This window comes from Zeus faber (assembly GCF_960531495.2).
Source record: "Zeus faber genome assembly, chromosome: 9".
Taxonomy (NCBI): Eukaryota; Metazoa; Chordata; class Actinopteri; order Zeiformes; family Zeidae; genus Zeus; species Zeus faber.
The window spans coordinates 5298755-5325978 of NC_137197.1; the positions used below are offsets into that span (position 1 = coordinate 5298755).

A 27224-nucleotide genomic window follows, 5' to 3' on the forward strand; every position below is an offset into this window, starting at 1 on the left:
TCAAGAAATGTCCTTTAAAATACACTTGGAATCAAGAAATGTCCTTTAAAATACACTTGGAATCAAGAAATGCCCTTTAAAATACACTTGGAATCAAGAAATGTCCTTTAAAATACACTTGGAATCAAGGAATCATCTCTGAAAATCACTTCAAATCAAGGTGTCAATTTCTTCTTACAGCTTCTACATAACAAGGAAAAGGCCCTGTTCCATTCCATTAGGCTCATTATTATTATTATCATAATAATAAGTATTAATATTATCATAATAATAAGTAATAATATTATCATAATAATAAGTATTAATATGAACATTATTATTATTAGGCTGCAGGCTCAGCTGACGTCGACCTGCAGCAACCAAGGCTGCAGCGTTGATGCTCCGTGTGAAAGCTTTAAGATCACATTTCAACAGCCGAGGCCTGTGCATCAGATCAACATTCAGTCAAAAACATTTAAAAACAAGAGTGCGCTTTGGTGCTCTCAGCTCTCGTACATTTCAATTGTTATTTATCTGCTGTACCTTGGGACTTGTAAGTACTTTATTTTCCGCCAATCTCCCCGGAGGTTATAGTCAAATGATGTCAACACTGTTCTTGAAAAAAAAACAACTAAAAACCTGTGATGAGGAAGTTGATAAATCCCCACTGCACTCATCCAACGAACACCATGGAGGAAACCTCTTCTACGTACTGCTTTGAGGTAGGATTGTTCAGTATGCGTTGAATACCTGCAGACGACCGTCCTTTCAAACGGTTTCCAGATAACGAACCACAACGCCGGGTCACGCCGCACCATCTTGTTCTCTTTTTCCGATTTATTTTTTATTTCTACCCCAAGGCTGTAAACTTTGACACGTGGTAACTGAGCCGATGGAACCGTTGAAGGTTTATTTGTCGCAAATATGAAGCGATGATCCAACACTGTTGGTCTCTCCAGAACATCCAGATTTAAAAAAAAATAATAATAATGCAGCGATACCATCACAGTGAAAAGCATATTTGGAATTACTTAGTTTGTACTTAACTTTAAAAACTAAACGTTTTACCAATTGTCCTATTGACACGAGCGCCTCCTGTGTGTTTCAACAACGTCAAGTGGAAAGGGAACAGAAGTGACACTCTTCATACCAAGCTGTTTCTTTGTCCAACCGCGTGAATCGATTTAATGCACAACCATGTTGTAGGCGCCACCAAAAGAGCTTTCTCCAACTTGTGTTTGCATGAACGACCGTCTTCACCTTGATGCTCCTTCAGGACCTTGATGGGCTCTTCAGCGGGCTGGACAACTCCACAGAGGAAGGTGCTCCGGACTGCTCGGTGGAGTTCACCTGCCCCGAGGAGCCCGGCCTGCGGGCCATCCACGCGGTGTTCCAGCCGGTGGTCTACAGCCTGGTGCTGCTGCTGGGCGTGACGGGGAACGGCCTGATGCTGACCGTGCTGCTCAGGCGCCGCCGCCTGCTCCGCATCACCGAGATCTACCTGCTGCACCTGGCCCTGGCCGACCTCCTGCTCCTCGCCACCTTCCCCTTGGCCCTGGCGCAGCTGTCGGTCGGGTGGGTGTTTGGGGAACTGCTGTGCAAGCTGATGGGCCTGCTGAACCGCCTCAACCTGCTGTGCGGCAGCCTGCTGCTGGCCTGCATCGGGTTCGACCGCTACCTGGCCATCGTCCACGCCATCCCCAGCATGCAGAGTCGGCGCCCCAGGACGGTGCACCTTACCTGCCTGAGCCTGTGGCTGCTCTGCCTGGCCTTATCGGCACCCAACGCCCTGTTCCTCACCGTGAAAAGTCATCCCGCCGACCCGTCCAGGCTCTCTTGCTTCTTCTATCATTATGGGATACACTCCCACAACTGGCTTCTGACCAATCGCTTACTGACGCACGTGCTGTGCTTCGTCCTCCCGCTGGTCGTCATGACCTACTGCTACTCGGCGGTGGTGGCCACTCTGTGCCGCATCCAGAGGAGCCAGCAGAAGCGGAGAGCCGTCCGCCTGGCTCTGCTGGTCACCGCCGTGTTCTGCCTCTGCTGGCTGCCGTACAACCTCGCCATGCTGGTGGACACCATAGTGACCCTGGGCCTGACCGCCCACCAAGGCTGTGCGGCCAGCACACGTCTGAAACAAGCCCTGGCGGTGACTGAGAGCCTGGGCTTCTCGCACAGCTGCCTGAACCCCTTCCTGTACGCCTTCGTGGGGGTGCACTTCCGCCAGGAGCTCCTGGAGATGTTTTCCCGCTGGGGCTGCAGGCGGTGCTGCCAGCCGCTGCTCGGAGCTGGCGGTCCCGCCCGGTCGTCCGTTTCTACCGCGGGGACAACATGCAGCAGCGTCCACATCTGACACCACCCAATGGAACCCAACGGTTTTCACGTTCGCAATAAATTAGCCTGAGCTCAGAGCGTGTTTAAGGTTACCTTTAATGATGCAAAATATTAAGAATGATTAAAGATGCATTGAGAATACTCGCCGCCTTCGTAATTGCACTTAAATGTTGTTTAACCAGTGAAAAAATGACTTGTTTAACCAGAATTTCTTCTTACATATTCATTAAATAAAAGTTTTAATTTAATAATTCGACCATGTCTCCTCTCATTTTTACCAACGCACAATAATTCAGACAATAACAGAGACTAACACCATGTTATAGATAGAACAGTATTATTCTTTTGTAGACTTCTATTAAAACACAGTTATACAGAACCATTGCAAACAATCACAAATTGCATCTTATTTACAGCAACTATATATTATATATATTTCTCTTTTCTTTGCACAACAGTTTGGTAGTTGGAGAAAATAATCAATGATAAAACAAATAGAAATTCGAGGCACTCCTCTCCCGAGCCCATTACTTTCCCACATCAAATACACACATTAGTGAAATATACATATATTACAGTATTTTAGAAAATGGCTTCAAATGTGTTTTATTTAACCGTGTGACGGCACTTTTCAATATTGTTTTTTGTTTTATTTTTCCACTCATATCAGCTGTACTCCAAAACTTGAAGATCATCACTGATATATATCTATATATATTTTTACAATTCATATTTTTAAACAATTGCAGAAATAACAAATGAAAACATGTGACATAATGAACCTATTTGGAAATAAGGTTTTTACAGTCTTCAGTAGGTCGGATCAGAACGGCATGTTGGTCATACCGCCGGGGCCGTAGCCCATGGGACTGTCCAGAGACATTCCCCGCTGTCTGAGGGACTGGGGGCCCATCACGCCAGAGTGCGGGTGAGGGGGGCCCATCATGGGACCCTGCGGGGACATGAGGGCGCCCTGGGGACCGAAGGGGTCCCCCGAGATTGGCATACCTCGCTGCTTGGCCTGCATCATCATCAGGTTCTGCTGTGCCATCAGATTGTGCGGGTGCTGCTGAGGGGGCACCATGCCTGGGTGTTGGTGGGAGGGGTGGTGGAGAAGGCTGTTGGCCATCATGGCGTGCTGCTGCTGCTGCTGCTGCTGCTGCTGCTGCTGCTGCATCATGCCTGTCCTTCCCATCATGTGTCCCGGGGGGCACATAGGGCCCATGCCCCCACCCCTCGACCCGCCTTGAGGCATGCTCATGCCGTGGCGTATTCCGGCGTGGCCCTGGTGAGGGGGCAGCTGGTGCTCCGCCATCATGTTCTGGAGATGGGCGATGTGGGGGTTCGATGAGGGCGCGTTGCCGTGCGGCGGGGCGGAGGAGAGCTGCTTGAGGAGCTGCTGTGGCGGGGGCTGCTGGGGGTTCTGCCCCTGGTGCGAGGCCTGCTGAGGCTCGCTCTTGGGGAAGTACTGCAGGGTGCTGCTGGGCTTGTCGGAGGGAATGATCCGCGAGAGGTCGAACTCAGGGATTCCTGTGTGGGAGGGTCGAATAACTTCACTTAAATCAGGGCCGTCCCCCAGGGACATGGAGAAGTCTGAGGGGTGGTGGGGGCGCTGGTGAGAAAAGCCCTTGCTTAGCAAGTGCAACTGCTGCCGTGACAAAACCTCCTCGTTCGGCTGAGAGAAGGGATGTGACATCCCTCCGACAGGGGAGTGCAGGGGCCCATGGGAGTGCAGGGGCCCATGGGATTGTGGCTGCATGCGGGTGAAACCGGCCATCTGGTTTTGCGGGACCGGTGAAATATTGCAAGGATCCATGCCATCGGGCGGGCCTCCGCCCATCATGGCGGGGTTCATACCGGGCATGCCCATGGCATTAGGAGAGGGCATCATGGCGCGGGAGCCGTCGTGGGACATCTGTTGCTGACCATGGAGCACCACTCCCATGGGGCTTTGAGGGTCACCGTTGGGTCCCATGGAACTCTGGGAGACGAGCATCTGTTGGGTCTGGGGGTTAGCCATGTTTCCTGATGGGAGATTGGGACAAACGAGAGGCATAAAAAAAAGTCCACGTTAAAAATAATACTGAAATTGATTGGCCGGTTTTGCTGTCAACTATCGATAGTGTTTTATTGTTAGAATATTGTGTAATGATAACGTCTAAAATTGTAGTATTTCTAAGATTTCCAGTATTTCTCACGTCAAGTATACGTCATATACAGTATGAGGACATTTTGTATAGCAATTTAATATATTTTTTTACACTACCTCCAATGCTGACAGCAGATAGTACGGGGCGGTCTGGCATCATCTCATCATCAGATGTGGCAATAGTCTTTATTGCGTCATGGTAGAGCGGAGTTGAGCTGGGCAAGGCATACTTGGACATCTGACTCATAATGAGTGACAGAGGGTTCTGGGTCGCGGGGGCATCAGGGGAGGAAGCAAACCCCATACTGGGATTCAAAGAACCTGGCTGGCTGTTTGGAGTGGAGTTCGATCTCCTGGGCGGCATTGACAGGCCTGTTAAAAAAAAATTAAATAAATAAAAATAAATAAGCAACTGGTGAAACAGCAGCAATGCATGGCCAGTGTTTTCCCTATTATAAACACAGGGGGAAGACCTGCCCACCGATTATCAATATACAAACCACTGATACCCCTGTCCTTAATACAATCTGACAAAAAACAATGATATCACATTCCACGAGTTGAAGGCAGGATGGAACCGCTCGCTACCACTACCAGAACACAAATGTGTTGCACTCTGACCGTACCTGACTCTGTGGAGCTGCCTCCTCCATTTCCCAATCCCTTGCCGCCGGGCGGTACACCTGGACTTGGGAGAGCCGTTTTAGGCGACGCCCAGCCTGGAGACCCCGCATGCATGGCTGGGGACCGGAGCCGCCCGGGAGAGGCAGATGGCGAACGCAACCCAAGGGAGGCAGAGGTCATCACCTGGGGAGACTTCATGGAAGTAGAGGACGGAGTCCCAGCACCAGAGGCCGGTGGAAGAGGAGGATGAGCCCCTGCAGAGGAGATCTGGGAAGGAGATTTGAGTCCAGGAGCAGATGGGGAGGGTAGGAGTGGAGAAGGCTCCTGGCTGAGAGAGGGAGACTTGAGCTGATGAGGAGGCGGCATAGCAGGAGAAACCATGGGGTTGACGTTAATGGAGAGGTCAGAGGGGCGGCGGGGACCAGGGTCTGCCCCTCTGCCTCCCCCCGCCACTGGCATGTGACTAAGCCGTGGCGTAACACCCATCTGAGAAACACCCTGATGGTCAGGCCCAAACATCTCTGGGCCAGGTTGCTGAAGAAAGGGCCCTTCCATTTGTCCACCAGAAAAAGGGCCCTGATTGGAAAATTGGAGGCCCCCATCTGGTCCCGGGATCATACCCTTATTTCCTCCTCTTCCACTATGTGAAGCTCTTAATCGAGAAATCATTTCAGGGCTCAACATCTCCCCTAAAGAACCTCCTGAGCCTGGACCACCACAGAGCTTCTGTGCCAGCATCATCTGCTGCTGACTGTTCATTTGAGGATTCATTGAAATACCGAGGTTGCTCCCCAAAGGAGAATCCACCAAGTCTCTCATCTGGGGAGGTTCTCCTCCGCCAGGAGAACCCATCATCTCACGTGAACCAGGAAAGTCCATGGGTTCACCTCGGGACGGTGGAAAGCGACCCATGCCCATGCCGGGGAAACCTGGGCCCCCAGGATTGTCCGTCATCCTCGGGCCAAGGCTGCCCATTTGCTGCTGCTTGGCCAGCCGGTCCAGCTCCAGCCTGTGCAGTCCTTGCAGCTGCCTCTTCTCCATGATACGAAACATTTCCTCACGGGTAAGAAGGCGATCCGGGTCGCCCTGCAAGTGCTGAGGAGGTCCACCGGGTCCTCCAGGGTAACAGCCTTGAAAGGGCCCCGCACTGCCCATATTGTTAGGCATATCATCTAGCCAGACCATCCCTGGCCGTGGGGGCCTTTGAGGCCCCATACCCTCCATTGGTAAACTGCCCCCCGGACTTCCAGGGAAACCTCCTCCCCCGTGTGATCCTCTCTGAATCTGGCCAAGAAACCTGGGGCCCCGGGGCCCCTCTTGATGCATGTCCATGATTCGTGCATTTCCTCCCACACCTGCCCCCATCATGCCACCTGGGCCCCACTGCTGGTCTCCAGGTTTACTGTGGTAAGGTGGTGGGGGCCCCCGAACCATCACAGGGCCTCCGTGCATGACCATCTCTGCCATCATACGGAAGTGCTGCACGTGTGCATGTGGTTGCACTTCCTGTTGGCGCCTTTTCTCCTGGTAGTATTCTTCCTGAAGCCTTCTCCATGCCATCTGCTCTGGCGTTAGCCCTTGTGGTCCCAACAGTGGGCCCATGTCCAGCCCAGGGGAGGACAGGTGGTGATGGGGATGATGAACGCCCATCTGAGGGCTCTCCAAGCCGGATCCACCGAGGGAGTGTGTTTGAGAAATAATGGACTGAAGGGGTTCTTCATATTTCTTCATTCCTCCCATAGGAGCCAAGGCTGAGGGAAGCATGTTTCCACTGCTGCAGTTTCCACCGTTATTCGTACCGTTGTCGGGCTCCTCCAGACTGCCACTGCCATCAGGAATGTTGTTGTTGTTTGAGATGGAGGGGTTACTGTTTGGACTGTTGTTGGAGACGGTTGAGTCGACGGGGCCTCCGGGGGGCACGGTGCGCAGCAGGAGCCTCTCAATGTCTCTCAGCGTCTGCAAAGAGCGCTCTCGGTGTTCCCGCTGCTCTTTGGAGAGACCGTCCACGGCTCCGGGGAGGCTCCTCTGGTCGCCATCACTTCCAGTCGGAGAGACACAGCTGGGGTGTGCCAACCCACCGGGGCCCTCGCCAGACCCAGGTCCCAGGGCAGGGCCAGTAGGCGCGACAGCGTCTCCTCCTCTGCCATTATTGCTGGGGGGTCCACCAGCTCTGATGTGAGGGGATTCGTTGCCAGAATGCCCTGCTGATGACTGTGTTGATGTAGGCTGCAGAGGGCATCCGACCCCAGCAGAGCCCGGCCTCGGTGTGCCACCCCGGGACTTGGGGGTTCCCATTGGCGGAGAGCTGTTGGAGCTTCTTTTCTCGGGCAGGGCCGACAGCTTCCCCGGAGGGTGGCTCTGTGTCAAATAATAGCGGGGAACATGGGTTAAAATGTATTTTTTAAATATTAATCCATTTGAAATCCAATACTAATAAATTCATCCTTTTTAAGGCAAAATGTATTTTATTGAATCTGTATTGGTGGCTTAGATTTAGCTTTTTAATATATATATATATATATATATATATATATATATATATATATATATATATATATATATATATATATATATATATATATATATATCTTTAAATACTGAATTCAGAAATTTTAAATAATAATAATGATGATAATAATAATAATAATAATAATAACCTTTATTACACCTTTCATACAAAACATGTAACTCAAGATTTTTACATTAAAAGAAGGGCATCAGATAGTGACAATAAAAGCCAAATGCATTTACAAAGTAGAATAATAAAATAATTAAAATAACGAAATAAATGAAGACAGTAAGAATACTAATTGAATACTAATAATTGAAGGCTTTCGGTGATCGGCGCGGGAAGGAACATATTTAACACGTCGGCTTTGTTTGTTAAGTTGCTATGCCAGAAAGGCCGCGTCTGTAAGCAGAAACACAAGCTGCCTCAGTCCGGTTGGACGACTTCCTTTCAAAATGCAGTTGAGAGAAGCGCTTATATACTGTGTTTCTGCTTGAATAAAATAAATTCAATAAATTAATTACAATTAAATTAATTGATAAATTAAAAATATATATTTTTCCTGAAATAGCTGATGGATAATGAGACTTATCGTAGAAACTACACCCCAGTATGGAGCCATTTTTTGCATTTTACTTTTTACTATGTTATTGAAAATGGTAACACACATCGATATCTTTTGTGGTATCACGTCAACGTTATAGATTTTTATACACGTAAATCTGTATTACTTTGCACTGTACTCGACTTGCCTGGTACATGAGTTTTTTCCCCAAAAACAACTGCTTGAGCGGAGAGAAACGGGAACCAAGTAGTCTGTCAGGACAAGAATAGCTAAACAAATTCAGCTTCACACAAGCTCGGCGCTGTGCAGCTGTGGTGAGCCCTGTGAACGACACTTTGCTTTTTGTTTTTTTCTGTGGTTCAACACAAACCTTCACGCTACGGCGACTTCTTACCTGCTCCAGTTTAGTGCGTGGGACGTTTTGCTGGTGGAACAGGAGGATGGAGTCGGTGTGTCCTTTAACGACGGCTTCTGCAGCGCTGCCGAGCAGAAGTCAACACGTTGACATGTGCACAACACCAGGACGTCAACACCAAACACATCCAGTAAACAAACACCATTGTAGGCCGAGATGGGAAACGACGTCCTTGCTCTGTTGTCCTTCGATGACTGCAAAATTAAACTTGAGTTCCAACCAGAACCTGTCATTTTATTATTGTATTACTGATTAGTGAGGATACGCTCCATGTGACTTTTGATGTGCAGTGTCAACAAAACCGTTCAATAAAATAAAATGCCATCGCTACGCAAATGGTTGTGTGCAGCAAGGTGATGCAGCAAACGTCATCAACCTGTACTTCCATGGGGATTTACTTATACTGTTACGAGAGCGATAGCGACAGCGACCATAATGAAATATTCTAATTTGATTGTTTTAATTTGCCCGTATTTCATTTATCTGCACTGTATTAAAAACTGGAAACAAAATGGCGGAGGTAAATACGGTGATTTATGTGATTCACATGAGTTCGGGTGGCAACTACATTCTCTCCAATTATCAAGAGCTGCCACAAGAAAAACTAAATATGTACACTTCCTACAAGCATACAGTTATTGGCAGTAATTGCCTAAATTAAATTCTTACTATGGCCTTATTAAATAGCTTCATAAAGTAACAAAATAAATTACAGAAAGAAAGCATCTTTGATGCTGACAAAAATAAAACATGAATAAATCATTTCCAGATGCGGAAATTTGGTTACCTGTTGGCGAGGCCGGTGGTGAAAACATAAACAACCTGCTGCGAAGGCTGAGGCGGCTCGGCCTTCAGCGCCGGCCCAACTCCACGACCCATCGCCGGAGCCCCGGGATCCGAGAGGGACCCCGGGCACGGGCGGCCGGCCTGGCCCTGGAGAGCAGCGACCCCGCGCTCCCCTGAGAGAGAGAGAGAGAGAGAGAGAGAGATACTGTAACACAGGTAACACAAGTTAGGCCACATTGAGTAGCTGGGATCAATCGCTCTGGTGAGCCACTCAATCCCGCTTGGATCCTGACCACACCCTCAATGTCTTGTTACAAACTTTGATTTCAGCCATGACACCTGAGGCTCAGACCAAGCCCCGACAACGTTTTCCCGAGATAAAAGGCGCTCAACCCCGTCTAATGCTTTTTCTTGGCGTAGAGAAGCTAGAACAACCTTTAAGCCTAAAGTACCTGAGATAGTAAAAGAAAAAAAATATATATATATCATCGTTTATCATTGAATTATTAACACGTTGTTTAAATTGGACGTATCGAGACCAGAGCAGGAGTCTGGCCAGGGGAGAGTCAGCGCAAAGGAGGAACACAGGTCGTCAGGTCTCAATGTCCTGAAGGTCAAAGGTTAGTGGTGATGAAGTAGTAAAACCCATTAGAAACTGTTTAATGTCCGCAGTTAAATTCCATGCACAGTAATTCCATTGAAACCAGGAGCTTTCCTCCCTCCACGCTCCGCACAGCCAAGTACTGTCAGAGATACTCCTCAACTTTTACACATTTTTGAAAATTTTCGACACCGTATCCCTCCCCACGTTACGGTTGCTGGACATGTTGCGTGCTTTGACTTTCACCCTCAGCTGAGTCAGCTTCTGTGGAATCAGACTCGGCTGCTCGTTTGCCTCCGCCCTTCATGCGGTCACTACCGTTGCCTCTGAGCCGCCGTCGCTGCTTCTCATCCTTCTCTAAAAAAGGTGCTGCAGTCAGTCTGTTTAACTGCTTTTCGCTTGAATGTCTCTCGTTTGTCCGTCCTTCCAGCGAGGGTTTCTGAGCGTTCTCAGTTCTTCGTTCATTCTCAAGCATTCTCAATTTCAAAGTCAAACTTACGTTCCTCATTGAGACTCCTCTAAAAGGGTTTATTCAACCCTGAACGGAATTTGCAGCAGCACACATCAACACAATAAGCAAAATAATAATAAAGCCATAAATACCATAAAAATTGAAAAAAATGTAATATACTGTAAATATATGGAAAATATACAATAAACCTTACCGTAAACAAAAATAACATCTGCCAATATAAACTAAACCTAATGATGAACAGGTATAAGACATAAATAAAACACAAATAAAAGACCAGAAAACTAAAAGGTCCAAAAACAACAGACACAGACACACTCATAAACAACAACTTATTAAATAAACAGTCGAACAGAGAGATGAACGTACGATAAACCTGAACAAGTGACGGTGTTAAGCCTCTACACCAAAACCAAAGGTTGGCAGTAAACACATACACCTCTGTATTTAAATTCACATAAAAAAAAACGGAGGAACTTTGGATGGTAGAATTATTTTCGCTGGAGCAAACCTGAAGACGGCCATCCCCTGTTCAACCATCTTGTTCACCTTCTCTACAGCTTAAAAAATAAAAAAATAAATAAAAATTTAAAGGACCGTCAACCTCTGCAGGACCACATTTCCCCCTTTCTTAAGCCGGATTTCCTCGTTCATTTGGGAAAGTCCATCGCCGCAGAAAACAAAAGGGCGACCGGCAAACGCAGCTCGACTCCACCGCTGCGCCGAACGGATTGGACAGACCCCCCCAAACAATTAAACAGAGAACAGTAAGGCACTCATTCTGTCGAGAGCACGACAAGCACTCTGGTCCCTCACTCCCAACATCCACTCCACAGAGAGACAGGCAGATGGAAACGGTGAGAGAGAGACACACACGGAGATGAAAGCGAGAGAAATCAAAAAAAAAAAAAAAAAAAAAGGAAGAGAGACACGCGCCAAGATGGAGAGAAAGACAGAAAACAGAGACGGCGTTGGCGCCCGACTCTTGCGGCGATTGACTCTCAGTTCCCACTTGTCACCACTAGATAGAGCCAAAGGACCTGGAAGCCAAGGCAGATCCCTTCTGCAGGGAGGGAGGAGGCGGAGGAGGCGGAGGAGGGGTGGGGTGGCGGGGTGGGTCACATGATCTGATGTTTGTGAATGATATGGAGGGCGAGTGATAACCATTTCTAGTCAGAACCAGTCCGCTCTGGATGCAAACAAAGGAAGGAGTTTAATAAGCTGTGTGGCCACTGAGGGGTTGACGGCGTGCACCGCGGTGATCGAGGACCGCGCACGGCAAAAATAGGTCCCGTGTGCGTCACGTAGGTGTGCGCATACCAGCATCATTAATCATCCGGAATTTCTGACCGTTTTTTATTTTCAAGCTCAATGAGTTCCATGTCAGGCATGAAAGGTGTGATGCAAACAAAAGGTTATCATGACTATTATTATTATTTTCACACCGTTTTCAAATTTCAGTGTAAAATTTAATTCAGCTTCTTTGTTATTATTAGGGTCTGTATTTTGCGGTTGTGCCAGATCATTCGGAGAGGAATGCCTGTGTGTACATCCTGTTTGAATATTATTGAAGTAACATTTGCTCAGCGGGCGTGGCATGAAGCACTGCCAACAAACGTTATGGTTTCAAGTTACAAATTCAAAATTTATCCAAGAAGCTCAATTCTGTAATAACGTTTGAGCCGAGTCTAATCCGCCTGTTTTAATTCATTTCACTCAGTTTCAAAGGAAACATTTTCTAGTTTGTTTTGTTTTTCACATCGTTTTAGTATTTTTTTTAGTGCAAATTTCACGTCTCATATAATCTCGGTTGAGCAACGTGTTTATTGAAGTTTTACTTGTTGTCTCTTGTACTCACGGTGGGAAACGCTGAGCAGCTTGTCTTCATCCTCCTCCGTGTCGGGTCCCGAGCACCATTCATCGCCGCTGTACGGCTGCTTCTTCTCCAGGACGCAGCGCCGCTTGCTGCGCATCACACCCTCTGCAGAACGAACAGAGGCACACACAGACACACACACAAACAAACAAATAAAAAAATTAATAAATAACAGCCTCTCGGTAACTCTGGCAGTAGCTCTATAATAGTCACAATAATAAACAGAGCAACTCAGGAAGGACTGTGTGGCCCTCCAGAGATTTCTTTAAAAAAAAAAAAAAAAAAAAAAAAAAAAAAATCAACATAAGAGTTCCATATTTCAGATCATAAATGACCAGCCACAAGGTGAATGCTGGAGTAATCTAGTTCGATATACACTCACTGGGAACTTCATTAGGAACACCTGTGCACCTGTTTATTCATGCAATTATCTAATCAGCCAATCGCGTGGCAGCAGTGCAACGCATCAAATCCTGCAGGTACGGGTCGGCAGCTTCAGTTAACGTTCACATCAACCATCAGAACGGGGAAATAAATGTCATCTCAGTGTTTTCCGACTGTGGCATGATTGTTGGTGCCAGGCGGGCTGGTTTGAGTATTTCTGTAACTGTTGATCTCCTGGGATTTTCACGTACAACAGTCTCTAGAGTTTACTCAGAATGGTGCGATAAACAAAAAAAAATATCCAGCGAGCAACAGTTCGGTGGATGGAAACACCTTGTTGATGAGAGAGGTCAACGGAGAACGGCCAGACTGGTTGGAGCTGACAGAACGGCTACGGTCACTCAGATAACCACTCTGTACAACGCGGTGGAGCAGAAAAACATCTCAGACAACACGTGGAACCTTGAGGCGGATGAGCTACAACAGCAGGAGGCCACGTCGGGTTCCACTTCTGTCAGCCAACAACAGAAAGCTGAGGCTGCAGTGGGCGGCACAGGCTGACTGGACCAGACTGGAAGAACGTAGCCTGCTCTGATGAATCTCCATCCACGCTGAGGCACACAGATGGTGCAGAAGGGTCCGAATTTGGCACCAACAGCATGAATCCATGGAGCCAGCCTTAAGTCAACAGTCCAGGCTGCTGGCGGTGGTGGTGCCATGGGGTGGGGAATTTCTTTCTTGGTACACTTTGGGCCCCTTAATACCAATCCATCATCACTTGAATGCCACAGGGTATTTGAGTATTGTTGCTTCCCTTCATGACCACAGTTGAGCATCTTCTAACGGCTGCTTCCAGCGGGATGATGCACCGTGTCACAAAGCAAACGTCGTCTCAAACCGGTTTCACCAACATGAGCATGAGTTCAACGTTGTTCAGTTTCCTTCCCGGTCACCGGATCAGAACCCAACACAACACCTTCAGGATGTGATAGAACGGGAGATTCTCAGCATCAACGTGCAGCTGAGGAACCTGCAGGAACTGCGAGAAGCGATCATGTCAACATGGAGCAGAATCTCAAAGGAACGTTTCCAACATCTTGTGGAATCCAAGCCAAGAAGAAGTGAAGCTCTTTTGAGAGCAGAGGGAGGCCCCGCCCAGTATTAGCAAAGTGTTCCTAATAAAGTGCTCACTGAGGGTATATTTGATCTTTTGTCCAATTAGTGGGAAGCGTGTATTTCAAAATCTACACACAGATACAGATCATTAAAATGAGGAAAAAAGTATTTGATATGAATATCACATAAAAAGTCATTTTAACCAAATAGTCCTCAGTAGAAGTTGTCTTATGTCAACAGGGGGGGCGGCCGTCTCGTCCAATCAGACGCCTTGATTGGATCACGTCCCCACTGGTCCCCTCCAGGTGTGTGTGTGTGTGTGTGTGTGTGTGTGTGTGTGTGTGTGTGTGTGTCTCTGACAGAGCGCCAGCTTTTCATTTGAATAAGTTTCTGTTTGCTTTTCAACCGGGCAGAAATGAGATCACAGAGGAACAGAGCTGCAGGAGACTCGTCTTCAAGAAGGAAGCGAAAGCGTCTGAAGCCCGTCCTCCGTTTCGGCTCCGCCAGCCCCAGCTCGCTGTGATAGCGAGTGTACATGCACAAAGCGGCATCGAGCCGTCCACCAGGAAGCCCAGGTGACTGTTTCGTCAAATCCTTTCACTGTATTGAATATCTGCAGCCAGCCAGTCCGCTGCTGATCTCAGACATGTACAGGAAAACAAAAGGATTTTTGATATTGTAATAAAATAAATTCATAAGAAATAATCAAAGCCAACAGACTCCATCCAATATGTGTATTCACTGCAGACCCTCAAGGAGGAGTGGGTGTGGTGTAGTGTGTGCGGTGTAGTCTCATGTGAGTAGAGTAGTGTGTTCACTAAACGCATTTCTCTGGAAATTTAATTTTTTTTTTTTTTAAAAAGCAGATTTTCTTCACCTTTGCTTCAACGATCAAGTTTAAATGCGAAGTAATGGGGAATTTCTGCAGCCTCACAGAAAGGTCGGGGAATTTTCTTCCACGCACGTTCCACGTCCTCCTGCGTTCCACTTCCTGTTGGAGGAGTAATCTGGTCTTTCTGGTAAAGATGGGGCCGATAGGCAGGAAGTGGATTTGGCGCATACCTCAAACAGCGGCATGAACCCAGCGCATTCCAGTCTGTGTGATGTGTGTGACGTGTGTGTGACGTGTGTGTGACGTGTGTGTGACGTGTGTGTGACGTGTGTGTGCACGCATCACATGCATCTCACCTCCTTTGGCGTCAGGCTCTAGCGATGACGTAATGGCTTCTCGAGGCTCGGCAGCGTCGATGGAGACGCTCCTCTCCCGCTTGGATTTGGTTTTCAGCATCGCTCCGGCGCCGCTCGCCGATTGGCTGACGGCTTTTAGCCCGGGGTTCCCCGGAGACATCTGAGTGGTTTTTACTCCGTGATTCCCGGCCTTGGGCCCTGGGTGGCCGACGCCCCCTGGCTGCTGCTGCGTGGTAGTGCTCTGCTGGTTCACATTGGGCAGCTGGGAGCGCTCGCTGGTCACCTGCTTGCCATGGTTGGCCAGTTTGTTGTCCATGTGCATCTGATTAGCTGCTGAGGCTGCACCTGAGTGTCTCTAGAATCCACCCTCCGTACAGGTGACACTGATGGAAAGAAAAGGAAATAAGATGCATTTTTAAACATTCTTCTTTAAGATGATTTTGTTGAAGCAAATCAGTGAACAATTTCTTCAAGTGGTAACCCATAAGATTATTTAGTTAAAAAATACCGTAGTCGATTTTCCTCCCCATATTTATTTAGCGTGCACTTTTCATGAAACAGGCATTCAATATATTCTATTTGTTATGCATGTGCATCTCTATATGCTGTTTGCATTGTTGGCAGCGGGGTCAGCCTTTCCCAGGAAGAATGCACTGACCGCACCGATCCTAAATGCACCTGGCGAAATAAAGTCATTTGATTCCGATTCCAATGGCACGCGCAAGAAGTGAAATACAGCTGTGGTGAATTTGATAAAGCAGCATGGCATAGTTGTGGTCAGAAAACTGACGACACAGATGAACATTCACAAAGAAAAGAACAGCTCACTCAGGAGAAAAAATATATATATCCCCGCCAACCCCAAGCGACAAGAAAAACAACAAATGAATCGATCAGAATAAGGAAAATGAAAAGAGGTGAAAAGAAAGACGAGGATGTTGGGGGGGGGGGAACAGTGCGGTTTCAAACACACCCTCTTGGACTGGATGGATTCACACTTTAAGATGCAAGACATTAGAAATGGTCACTGACATTCTCAGTATTTGCATCTGCAAGTACCAAGGAGTGAGTTTCTCTGCTCCCACCCCCAAAGAAATGGCATTTGCATCCCTGCACCAGATTTCCACCACCCACAGCTATGACATTATAACAAAAAGCCTGACATGGAAGAACTTCAGAAACCACATCTAAAGAACAGCTCAGAAAAGTCAAAAAAAGAAATCAAATAGGAATCCGCGAGCAGCTCGTTGCCTCCAAGCATCACATCTCCCAGAGCCCGGCGAGCGAGCGAGCACCGGGTAATAACTTCAAAACCGAGCCCCACCAACATCAACACCAGGCTAAAACAAAACCAGCAGAGGGTTCGGGGAGGACGGCACCTTCGGGATCAAGCCACTCACCTCATCTCACCCAGACGCTCAGCTGACGCGGGGCCATGCTGCTCCGCTGGACGCCTCCCTGTCCGCACTCTGACCTGCGGGCAACAAACAAACAAACACCTTAATGCAATCACCAACACTACTTATCACTCTGTATGCACTTCTAGGGCGGCGATTCTCTCAACGTCGGGTCCTGGAACCACCCCCCCGGGGGACCCACGAGAGGTTCCATGCGGTCCCCGGGCAAAATGATTAATAGTTAAACTGTCACCATTCCTCCCGTTAGAGAACGTACAATAATGACTTCAGCTCATAGTTTTACTGCCGTCTCTGTAACTACAGCATGGACTCTTATTCATATCCGACAATAAAAATCTTCCCAGATCGGGGTCCCAGAGACATCAATCTCCTTTTTTTTCTTCGAATGGGGTCCATGACCTAATGGCTATCAAATTAAGGGTCCCTGATATGAAGGACCCTCAAGGTTGAGAATTGGTGCCCCAGGGGGCCATCACATTCATGAGCAAAAGAAAAAATAAATAAATAAATAAAAAACACAAAGGAACAGAGCACTAGAGAAGCAACCGGACGCTCAACCGAGGTTCTATGTGAAACGGTCCCTTTAAGGGAAACGGGAAGTGGGGGAAGGCACCGATGTGAGCGGAGCCATCGCGAGGGGGCGGGGCCTACAAACCAGAAGTGGCTCTTCAGCGTGCCGAACGGGCCTCCCCCTGCCAAGCTGTTTACAAACCGCAAGCGCTCCGCTGAGCATTCCTCAACACTATCTCTACCAAAACCTAGTCCCTCTTTCCACCCCCGCCCCCCCGGATCTCTGTCTCACGCTCTCAAACAAATATTACCTTGTTTAAATGCCCGAATGAAGTCATTCTGGATTGTCCCACATAAGAGGCGGCAAACCTCAGCTCTATTTCTGTATCTTTGTGAGCAATACAACCCTCGGGAACAGAGAGGCTGGACACCGCAAACTACAGGCCCACAGGATTCTGATTGGACCTGAACATGGACCTGGGCCCGGGCACGGCCGGCCACACTGCAGCACCCTCAGTCCGGGCTCCAGTTCATGGCTGCAGGCTAAGGCTGGGTGATGATTCAAAAATATTGTTTTTCATTTTTCCTCAGTATCGCACAGTCACGAAATGAAGACGTTGCCATATCTCGAGACACAATTTTTAATTAGTGAGGATTAGAAGATATAAGGTCTGAATATTTGAGTGAGTTTTAAAATATGATATTACACTTTATATCCTCACTGAGTTCAATGTAGTGATCATTTAAGTTTAACTTTACATTTATAAGCAGAAATTGTAATATATAATAAATACTGCGTCAATTTCCCTGTAATTATGGTGATAATAAATAACTCTAGGCCTCCCCGCCCAACTGACACCTACTGTGTCCATAGCCCCAAGCCTCCGAGTTTAACCTTTCCAAACGGAGTGTGGCCGTCTGTGGACAGCAATCAGATCTGGTGTGTTTCAGTATGTTCCAAACACCCTTCGTTTCTCCGTGCTCTCTGCCGTATGGATTTGGGCTGTTTGTGCCAGACACCACTGAGCACTTGCAGGTTCCAACAAGATCCTTCCACACCTGTTGCTCAAAGTATAAGCACAACAAAGAGATTCCCGTGTGAAATCAGTGACACTGGAACTGGTCTGAATGACGGTTGGCCAAGACAGTCAGAGCAGCCGGTTCTAAGTCCCCAGTGCGTAGGGGTGAAGCGATCAAACAAATAATCGATTGATCACTCGACACAAAATCTGTCAAATAAGATTTAAGTGGGTAATATATGATGTCAGAAATGCTAAAATGTGCCATGTCATATGTTCAAAAAATTAAGAATTTTTAGATCATAATTCACCATTTTAGACGTTTTAAAGTCTAGTTTGGTCAACGATGAATCCAATCATCATAACAGAAATCTGATGAACAGATTAATCATTAAAATAAGGCTCATCAATCATAGCAATCATCAATCATAGCAATAATATTAGTTACTTCGACTCGTACGACGCATGCTCCCTGCGCTCTGTTCCACAACTCCTCCAGCTCAGCTGATGAACATGGCGGGTCAGTCCGTTCCCCCCAGAAACCGCTGCCCCACCGGCAGCGCTCGCTCACCTTGACGGGCAGCAACAACCACACAATGCTGTAATTAGTCATTAACCAACACTGATTCTAGTCAACACACAGAGAGCTGCCTTGTTCACCGGCGCTGGACTTGATCAGTCATTAACCCGAACGGGACAGTCAGACCGTCGTCCCTGTTGACAAAGTGTGACTCACTGGCTTTGTGCAACGCCAGGCGGAGGCCGACTAATCACGCAGCGGGTTTGTGACCCGAAAGGGCCGAGAGAAGATATCCTTATCCACAGACTCTGCGAGCCTCCTGGACCCGGAGGAGGAGACAATAGCAACCGTTTGTCTCGTACTCAACGCCGTTAACAGGGCAAAAAAGCAAAGGTCCGAGGTGTGGTCTGGAGTACGGCTGAGGGTGCAGCAGAGCCGCATTTCTCAAAGTCAGCCAGATGTTGGCGTGCCACCACGGTGCGGTGATCTCCGACACTGTGTCTTTGAGAACGAGGCACGCAGGGTTTCAAAGCCTGAGTCAATGTCAGTGTTTGTCCTCTTGCAGCGGTGACGCCGCTGAGATATCTCCATGTCGTGGCAAACCGGTTTGAAGTTTAAAGTAAGGACATTATAAAGAATACGACTTCAAATTTGTCCAGATATGAGGCCGGAATTATTTGAAAACAACAGCTGATCCTGTGTCATACGTATATGATGTCATACATACATGATATCATATCAGCCCTGGTTGTTGTCAATGATAACCTGAAGAGCCTTAGGTCGGGGCGCAACGGATCACAAAACTCACTGTTCAGATCGTATCACGGTTTTGAGATGCGGATCGAATCACTTTTCGGATCAGCAAAACAAAAAAACAAAAAAACAAGTGGGAGACAAATATAACTTTGCTTTCTATTTATTCGGTAACATTTAAAGCAAGAAAAATTTTCCCATGGTCTTAAATGAAAAGAACATTTAAGATGTCCAATGTTTAAATTATATATATATATATATATATATATATATATATATATATATATATAAAATTAAGGTGAAACATGAGGCACGCACCATACCTTCTTCCTTTAAATAAGGTAGTGAATGAGTAAATATGACTAAATCCGCCCCAGTCACTGAATTCCAGTGTCATGTTCAATTTCTCACGTTTACAACAAACTAAATTTCATGAAAGCCGGTTCAGAATTAAGCGACTTACAGTCGTTTTTGTAGAAAGTCTGCACGTATCAAGTACACATTGTACTTGTCTACTCGTGGATCTTGGCCGTTCCAACGTGGCGGACGAGCAGACGCAGAGCGGCGACACTAGCTTTCTGACATGCGGTAAAGTAGCAGCAACACAACGTGACGTTCTGTAAACAGTCACTGGACTTGAGAGAAACACACGGCAGCATCTGTCTTCATCTTCTGTCACTGCAACGCTGCATCCACAATATGGAATTAGTACTTACAAAGCAACAGCGCCAGTCAAACTGTATTTCACTATGATGCTCAAATGTTAAAATTGATCCGCGGTTCACATGGGTGTCGAACCGCGGGGGGGGACCCGTACGGATGACGGATCAACTACGTCCGTTACACCACTGGTCTTAGGCCTCAACGGGATGGAATAAATAAATAAATGAATGAATAAATAAATAAATAAAGTGTAGAAGCAGTCTTTAGTTCAGTAAAACCCACACACGAGACATTTCCCACTCCTCACTTGTACAGACTTCAAAACAATTCCCACTTTCTTCAAAAGTAAGCACTGGGGGGGAAACCTATGATTCCGATGTCACACCTGAAGTTTGCGCTTCTTTCAACTGACATTTAAAAATCAGGGAGAAAAATAAATAAATAAATAAAATAAGAAAGCGAACAACGACTACATTTTGCGACGCGCCGGCGGCACGCAGGATGCTGTGGGTGTGCCACTGATGTTTCAGTGAGGTAGAGGCGTCGTCGCACGCGAGCAAACGTGCACAGCTGTGGCTGTCAGGATGAGCACGAGGAGCTGCCCCCCCGACGTTCAGCTGATGTCAACTATGTTGTCATCGTGCCACAAGGTTTGTTGCTTAACAGTGTTCAGGAACTGTGTTTTTTGGGTTACACTTGATTTAATGAATAATAAGAACAAGGAGCGTTAACTGAACGGAGCTGGTATGAGGAAGCATGATGCCCATTTATTTTATTTGATTTTTAGGTCAATATAACTCCAGTATTCTGCTGAAAAAGCTTCAGGTGATCTGAGCTGCAGGACCTGACTCCCTATCACCAGTTCATTCACAGATGGTTGTCACACGTTTGAATGAACAGACTCCGTGTTTGGATTTCCTCCTTTCTAACGACGTGTACGACAGACCCGCTGCCTGAATCAACCGCTGGCCGAACACAAGACCAGAATGTTTTTAAAAGGACTTGATCCGGGAGAGCAGATTGGTTGCTTACGTCTCTTTGGGTTACTGCCATGCTTTATCAATGCCACAAAAACCTTGGGTTAACCCTAGCTTTTGGCTATGAAACCCTTTCCCAAGCGGATTCAATTTGCACATTTTCAAAGAGGTCCAGAACACGTTGTGTACTAAAGACGTTAATATAGAATAAATCTGGATAAAATCCACAGCCTTATTGAATATATTTTGCCAGTGTTTAGCAAATGAACATTACAACCTATGTCTTCTCATACCATAATGTGGTACCAAGTAATACATAAGGAGGCATTAAGAACCGGGAAGTTACTTGCAAACCCAATGAGGAAACAAACAGAGGGTTCATAACTTCTGACGCTGTTCTCTGTCCCCCTGAACGTTGAACGCTGAATCCTTTTAGGTGACAGACGTGCAGATTCATGAGACTGTTCGTGGGGCGGCGTGTATTAAGAGCTGGACATCTGGGATGGCCAACATCTGTGTTCATCACTGCTTGCACGACTGCAGGAGACTTAAAACCTCCATGTTGAAACGAGAACCTGACGTAGAGACACAGCGTTTTGACTCTGTGCGTCGAGTAGTGGCGTGTCCTAATTAGCACCACCCTTCTCCAGGTACCAGATACTTAAAGTGACCTTGTGCTCACTGATAAGTATCATTCACTTTGTATTTCTAATAAATACGGCAAAGGCCAATGTCTTGTCCATAAGTTATGCAAAGAGCAATTATTAAAAAATATATATGATCTGTGCCTGTCTCTGTATATGGCTATAGGAATCCTCTGTTTTCCTAAGATAAGTGTTATCTTATCTTAGAAGATCATGTGACGCTGGGGTGGAGGGACGGGACAGGAAACAGTTTAATATTAATTTTCTTTTTTCCTTCTTACACTGCATTACATTTCAATTCTCCACTTATTGTTATTTAACGACATGATTTATTTTTTCTGTGGGCGATGTGTGTCTTCACGTGGTTCAGTAAAAACATCAAGAGGAATGGGGAAACAAATGTAGCTGAATATTCTAAAAACATAAAAAAAAAAAAAAGTCTGAAAAAGGGTTTCTGCAAATTGAATTTGCAGAAACCCCACGCTCGGTCTGAACTTGTTCAGATGTGTCCAATCACGGCTCTCAAATTGGTAAAGGGGAGGAAATCATTAAATAGTTTGGAAATGCAGAGCACATGGCGTTTACTTACCACGTCAAATGTAGTTTAGGTCACACACACACACACACACACACACACACACACAAACAACCATCACTGTTCCCAATTAGCACTGACGGTTGTGATGAGTGGTTCAGATCCATGGAAAAGACACTTTGTGTTCGGTAAATACGGCGTTTTCTCATGGATCAATAGATTGATCTTCATGCTGCAAAATCAGGGATAGATATAACGACTCAATCCATCGCAGCTGACAAGGGCAAAGCAACTAGCCTGTAGGTCAGAATATGGCAGAAATATGACAATGTGGTGTGTGTGTGTGGAACGGGCTCTTATTGAGTCCCAATGGGCCACAAAGTACGCTATATTTTTAGAGAGCAAGATGATATTTATAGACCCTGGGAAGTCAACGGTGAGAGGAAAGTTTGAGGGGGGTGGGGGGCACAGCAGAGGCCACAGAGCACCTTTATGGGGCCGAGAGCAGTGAACACTGAGGCCAAAGTGTTTAATTACGACGACGAATGGGGAATAATGTGCATGACGCCTGAGTGCGCACACACACACACACACACACACACACACACACACACACACACACACACACACACACACACACACACACACACACACACACACACACACACACACACACACACACACACACACCTTTGTTGTGACACGGTCTGCCTTGACAAACTGTATTTGTGCACGGCGCCACTTGAAATATGGACTGGAACGAACGACGTATGGGGGGGGGGGGGGGGGGGTCAGGCCGAGTGAGAAGGGCCACTGTGAGTCTTGAACATGGAGGTTTGGCTAACGGACACCAGAAAGAAATCATTTGATCGATAGTAACGGTGATCCTGGAAAATGGGCAGATTTAGTGCACCTATTCATATATTTAAGAAATTAATGAATGAGAAAAATATATGTTATTTTGATGTCAGATGTAATACATTTTGTTTACATAACATTCACATAAACCATTAAAAACAATAATATATATCACTACATTTCTGTTATTTTTTCTTTGCTTTAAATTCATCTTAATGTGGAGTGATGTTGGAGTAGTGGCTGCCGTCGCGATAAAGAAACTGAAGACGTCTTCGCCCGTGTCACTTCACTCTGTTATTTCAATAAATTGCGGCTGCCATTAAACTCCCCCTCGGCCGGGGAGCAAGTCGGCTCCTCTGTGGTAACGATGTCCTTTCAAATAGCACAAAGTATTTCACAAGTGAAACTATGAGCGCTCTCGTCCTGCGATGAGTCACCTTTCAACTTGTTGGAAATGTAATCTGCGCCGGAGCTGAATCAGGTCTTCAGGGAAAACAAACGCGGACGTTACGCGACGCAGTCACCGTGTTAACAGACGTTCCGCCGTGGCGGCTCTGCATCGCTCCTGCGTGGATTCACCGGGACGCGGTTACATTTCATCGACAAAATCACAAACAATCACAGGTCCATACTGTTCTCCCTAAAAACCTGGAATTCCAGTGAAGTGGATTTTTGTTGAACTGAAGTATCTAACAGTTACACAACAATGGGAGCCATTACAAACAGGGGGATGACAGAGCAGAGGGATGGGCGTGGCCACAAGAAGTATTTTTTTTTGCAGATTGCATAACAGATTTTCCCAAGTTCAAATCTTACCCCAAAACACAAAGGAGAACAACTGGAGACTCTCGAATGACACGGCCGTCCGTAAGAAACGGGTTTCTGAGAATTCACATTTTTTCCATCAAGTCGGTTTCTCAAATTCCACCAAACACTGAAGTTCCCAGGAGGCCTTTTGTCCTTTTAATCCCGGAAGCCCAAACTACAGGGCCAAAGATTCTTGGAATAATTGTCATATCTCTGAACCACTTTTCTTCACCAACTGTTCCATAACCTTCAAGTCAATACAACTAAAGCATTATATATCCATTTGATATGGAGATGTTGCAAGAACCATTGAATAGCACCATAACAAACCGGAGGAATGTGGAGCTCCATCCGTCTCCCACTGGACACAAGTCCTTTCTCCAAATAAAGCACCGCAGATTTAAAACACCTAGAACTGTAACAACCCGACTCCCGCTTGCGCTGACCTCCTCACCTCATTCGGATCCTCCCCCATTTAAGGCGCCAATAAATAAATTAATAAATAAATACTTATACTACTCATTCCAATAAGACTTTGCTTTACAATCTGTGATGTTGAGTTGGTTTGACGACAAATAAATGACATTTAGCTTTTGACTGATTCCATTCCCGTACAAGCAGTCTCAGCGCAAACGGAAAACGACACGTCCATTAAAAGGAACCTGAACAGAACGGCGCGAGGATCCCAGCGATCTACAAGTTTCACGATCACCGATGCACAACTGGAAATAGTGAGCGGGAGAATGAAAACCCTTTCGCTTATTTCTTTCTTTTTCTTCACAGTTCAGGAAAATCAAACATGCAAGAAAGCGTGTTGCTCCTCCATTTCGATCAGATTTCCATCTCGCCGCGCACGTCTCCCGTTACGTCCCGCTGAGCAATCGATGGTCGCACTTTGAAAAGGTCGACGGGAAACAGGGTCAAAGTTCAGATTGGTGGAACTTTGATCGGAGAGCTACAGCGCCAGGTTTGATATCAATGATGTGTCGTCAAATTCAGAGAACGCAAAAGGACAAAAAAAACAAAAACAAAGATATCCTTCATTTCAATACATTTGTGATTTGATTCGTTTCCGGCTGCTTCTAGCGATGCTGAGCGTTCCTATTGGCTCAGCCAGCGTGGAGGGATTTCCCCACTTGTCATGTGTCATCGGAGGCTCAAGACTCTGTTCAAAGCATCTCCTGACAGTGCGAGCATTGGACCAGAAGCTTTGTTACAGAAAGGTAGTGTGCCAGGCGGGGGGGGGCGACCCCCTGGTGCAGCAGGGGAAACCCCGTCTCATTCATCTTCAACCTCATTCCGCTTTACATGCGTATCTGTCACGATCCCTCTCATCGCCTCTGCACCAGTCTTCATAGCGCCCTCCCTCCTCCTTCAATCACACCCTTGTTCTTCACTCCCGGAATGCCGTTTGTTTATCTGCAGCCTGTTGTCGTGGGAATGACTCAGCTTGTCGGCCTAAGAAGAGGGTACTGTAGGTCGGGGCCGGATAGGAAAAGCACAGAGTTGAACAAATAAATTAATGAGTTAATAAACAAAGAGACAGCGCCCGCGGGATCCTTTAAACTCTTCCAGCAGGACCACCGCCGTTCTCCTTTAAGGAGAAACTGGCTCAACACAGATGCTTTCATAAGAGATTTGCATCGCGGCTCGAGCCCTTGGCGTCTTGCTTAAACTACCTTGCCAGGTTAAAAAAAATAAAATAAAATTAAATTGAAAAAAATTGCAATGCATTGTGGGACAGTGCAACAGGTGAAAGCCAAGAAATGAACTCATGGGAGTGTGTGTTAGTGGGGGGGGGGGGCAGGTTGCTGTGGCAACAAAACATCACACAGAGCTGAGTAAATATAGGGTAAGCAGCGGGCTGAAAGGGTCTGCAGTAGAAGAGGAATATTGACATATATGTTGTGGTGTCAATGCTATCTTTCACACTGCACGCAGACCTCCGCTCTCAACAGCGACGGCAAAAGACTTAATTCTGAGATCCAGCTTCCACTTACACACAAAGTAAACACTGTGAATGTAGTTTAAAACAAACAAAGAAAGAAAAGCAGGAAGAGGAGAACGTGAGAGCTGAACAGTCTCTCACTGGTGGATAAATGACGAATACTGTGTGGCTGCAATCAAGTCAAAGTGGTAATCCTTAAGAATATTTTGTAAAAAAATATAAATATATTTGATTGCCTTTTATTGCCTGTCCTTTTTAAGAAACTGACATTCAATGCATTTGCACCCCTCTATGCTGTCTCCATTGTTGGTGGCGGGGTTCGTCTTTCCCAGCAAGAAAGCCAATATACGGATCGACTTGGATGAACATTCAGAAAAAAGAACGGCACCCTCGGGTGAAAAACACGGCTTTGGAGAAAGGCAAGTGAGTGAAGATGACGGTAAACCTCGATGCTGAAGTACAGAAGGTTGCAGTTTCTAATAGAATTCTGAGACCTACTATAAAATGTACCCAACACAGACAATCTGATGGATTGCCATTTTAACCATTTCAGATGATATGACGATTATTTACACAATATAGTAAATAAAATCCATATATGTCATTTTTAAATCTTATACAATGGTTGGGTGATTTCCTTTTTCCATTTAGTTTTTATGTGTACTTGTGTGTGTGTTAAGCCAGTAAAGCAACATAGGGAAGATGTTCCAGCACCAGAGAATAAGCAGGACCAGGACCGTCATAGGAAGAAGTGCTAAAAACTGGATAAATAACCACGGTAGATGCAACACAAAGCATATTTAAATGGCCACTCCAAACACTCCTACATTGAAGCCTCACATTCAGCCACTCGGTAACAGAATCAAGCCAGCCAAGACACCTCCGCCCTTTAAGCTTTGGCCACGGCAAACAAACAGCGACAAAATAAATCAACAAACTAAATAGTACATGCTATAGTAAGTGTGGGAATATTTCAATATATGCTCGAACCGATGAATAATGTGAGGAATAAATCCAGGGGCAGGGACAGCTTGGAGTGGGGACGGAGTGGTCCCCGAGTCGCCCGGCATACTTGGTGATTTCCGCTGCTTCCAATCGGGGACTCGCTGCGAACAGAGGGTCAAGGCTTCTGTCCTTTCCAGCGCTTTCTGGGAAACACGCCAACTGGAGCGAGGAAAAAGACCCGACCGCAGCCACAGACGGCGGGGAGGCCGCACGACAGAATAACGGCGCACAGAGCCCGTTCTGTGCGATGCTGACGCGAACCTGACCCGGAGGTCAATCTTTTTTCCACATTCAACCGGAGGAGGGCATCCCGTCAAGAATGTGACAAAGTAAAAAAAAAAAAAAAAAACGTAATCGCACTCACGTCATCACTGAGCGGACGCCTTTGTTCAGAGCGACTTACAGTTACTCACACACCGGTGGATGCGGACAACAGGAGCAGTTAGGGGTTAAGTGTCTTGCTCAAGGACACTTCAGCGCGCTACCAGGAGGAGCCGGAGATCAGACCGGCAACCTTCAGATTACCGGATGATGCACTCTACCTGCCGAGCCGCTGCCCCACCAAA

At 46.6% G+C, this 27224-nt stretch overlaps 2 protein-coding genes across 2 annotated transcripts in view; one reads left to right on the plus strand and one right to left on the minus strand.

Annotated features, from left to right (window-relative positions):
- Positions 1-1243: 1243 nt before the first annotated feature.
- cxcr5 (chemokine (C-X-C motif) receptor 5) lies at positions 1244-2335 on the plus strand (the record flags this gene model as incomplete). Its single annotated transcript, XM_080007326.1, has 1 exon — positions 1244-2335. One exon carries the CDS (start codon positions 1244-1246, stop codon positions 2333-2335), a length of 1092 nt encoding a protein of 363 aa, XP_079863452.1.
- A 59-nt stretch (positions 2336-2394) lies between these two features.
- Positions 2395-27224, minus strand: part of bcl9l (bcl9 like) — a 32066-nt gene continuing 7236 nt past the window's right edge. Inside the window, exons 2-9 of the mRNA XM_080006464.1 lie at positions 16402-16475; positions 15002-15384; positions 12296-12418; positions 9366-9537; positions 8558-8642; positions 5092-7447; positions 4583-4837; positions 2395-4341 (exon numbers count right to left, since the gene is read on the minus strand). Coding sequence (XP_079862590.1) covers positions 3140-4341; positions 4583-4837; positions 5092-7447; positions 8558-8642; positions 9366-9537; positions 12296-12418; positions 15002-15323 — 4515 coding nt within the window. The 5' untranslated portion in view covers positions 15324-15384; positions 16402-16475 and the 3' untranslated portion in view covers positions 2395-3139. The remainder of the gene's footprint in view (positions 4342-4582; positions 4838-5091; positions 7448-8557; positions 8643-9365; positions 9538-12295; positions 12419-15001; positions 15385-16401; positions 16476-27224) is intronic.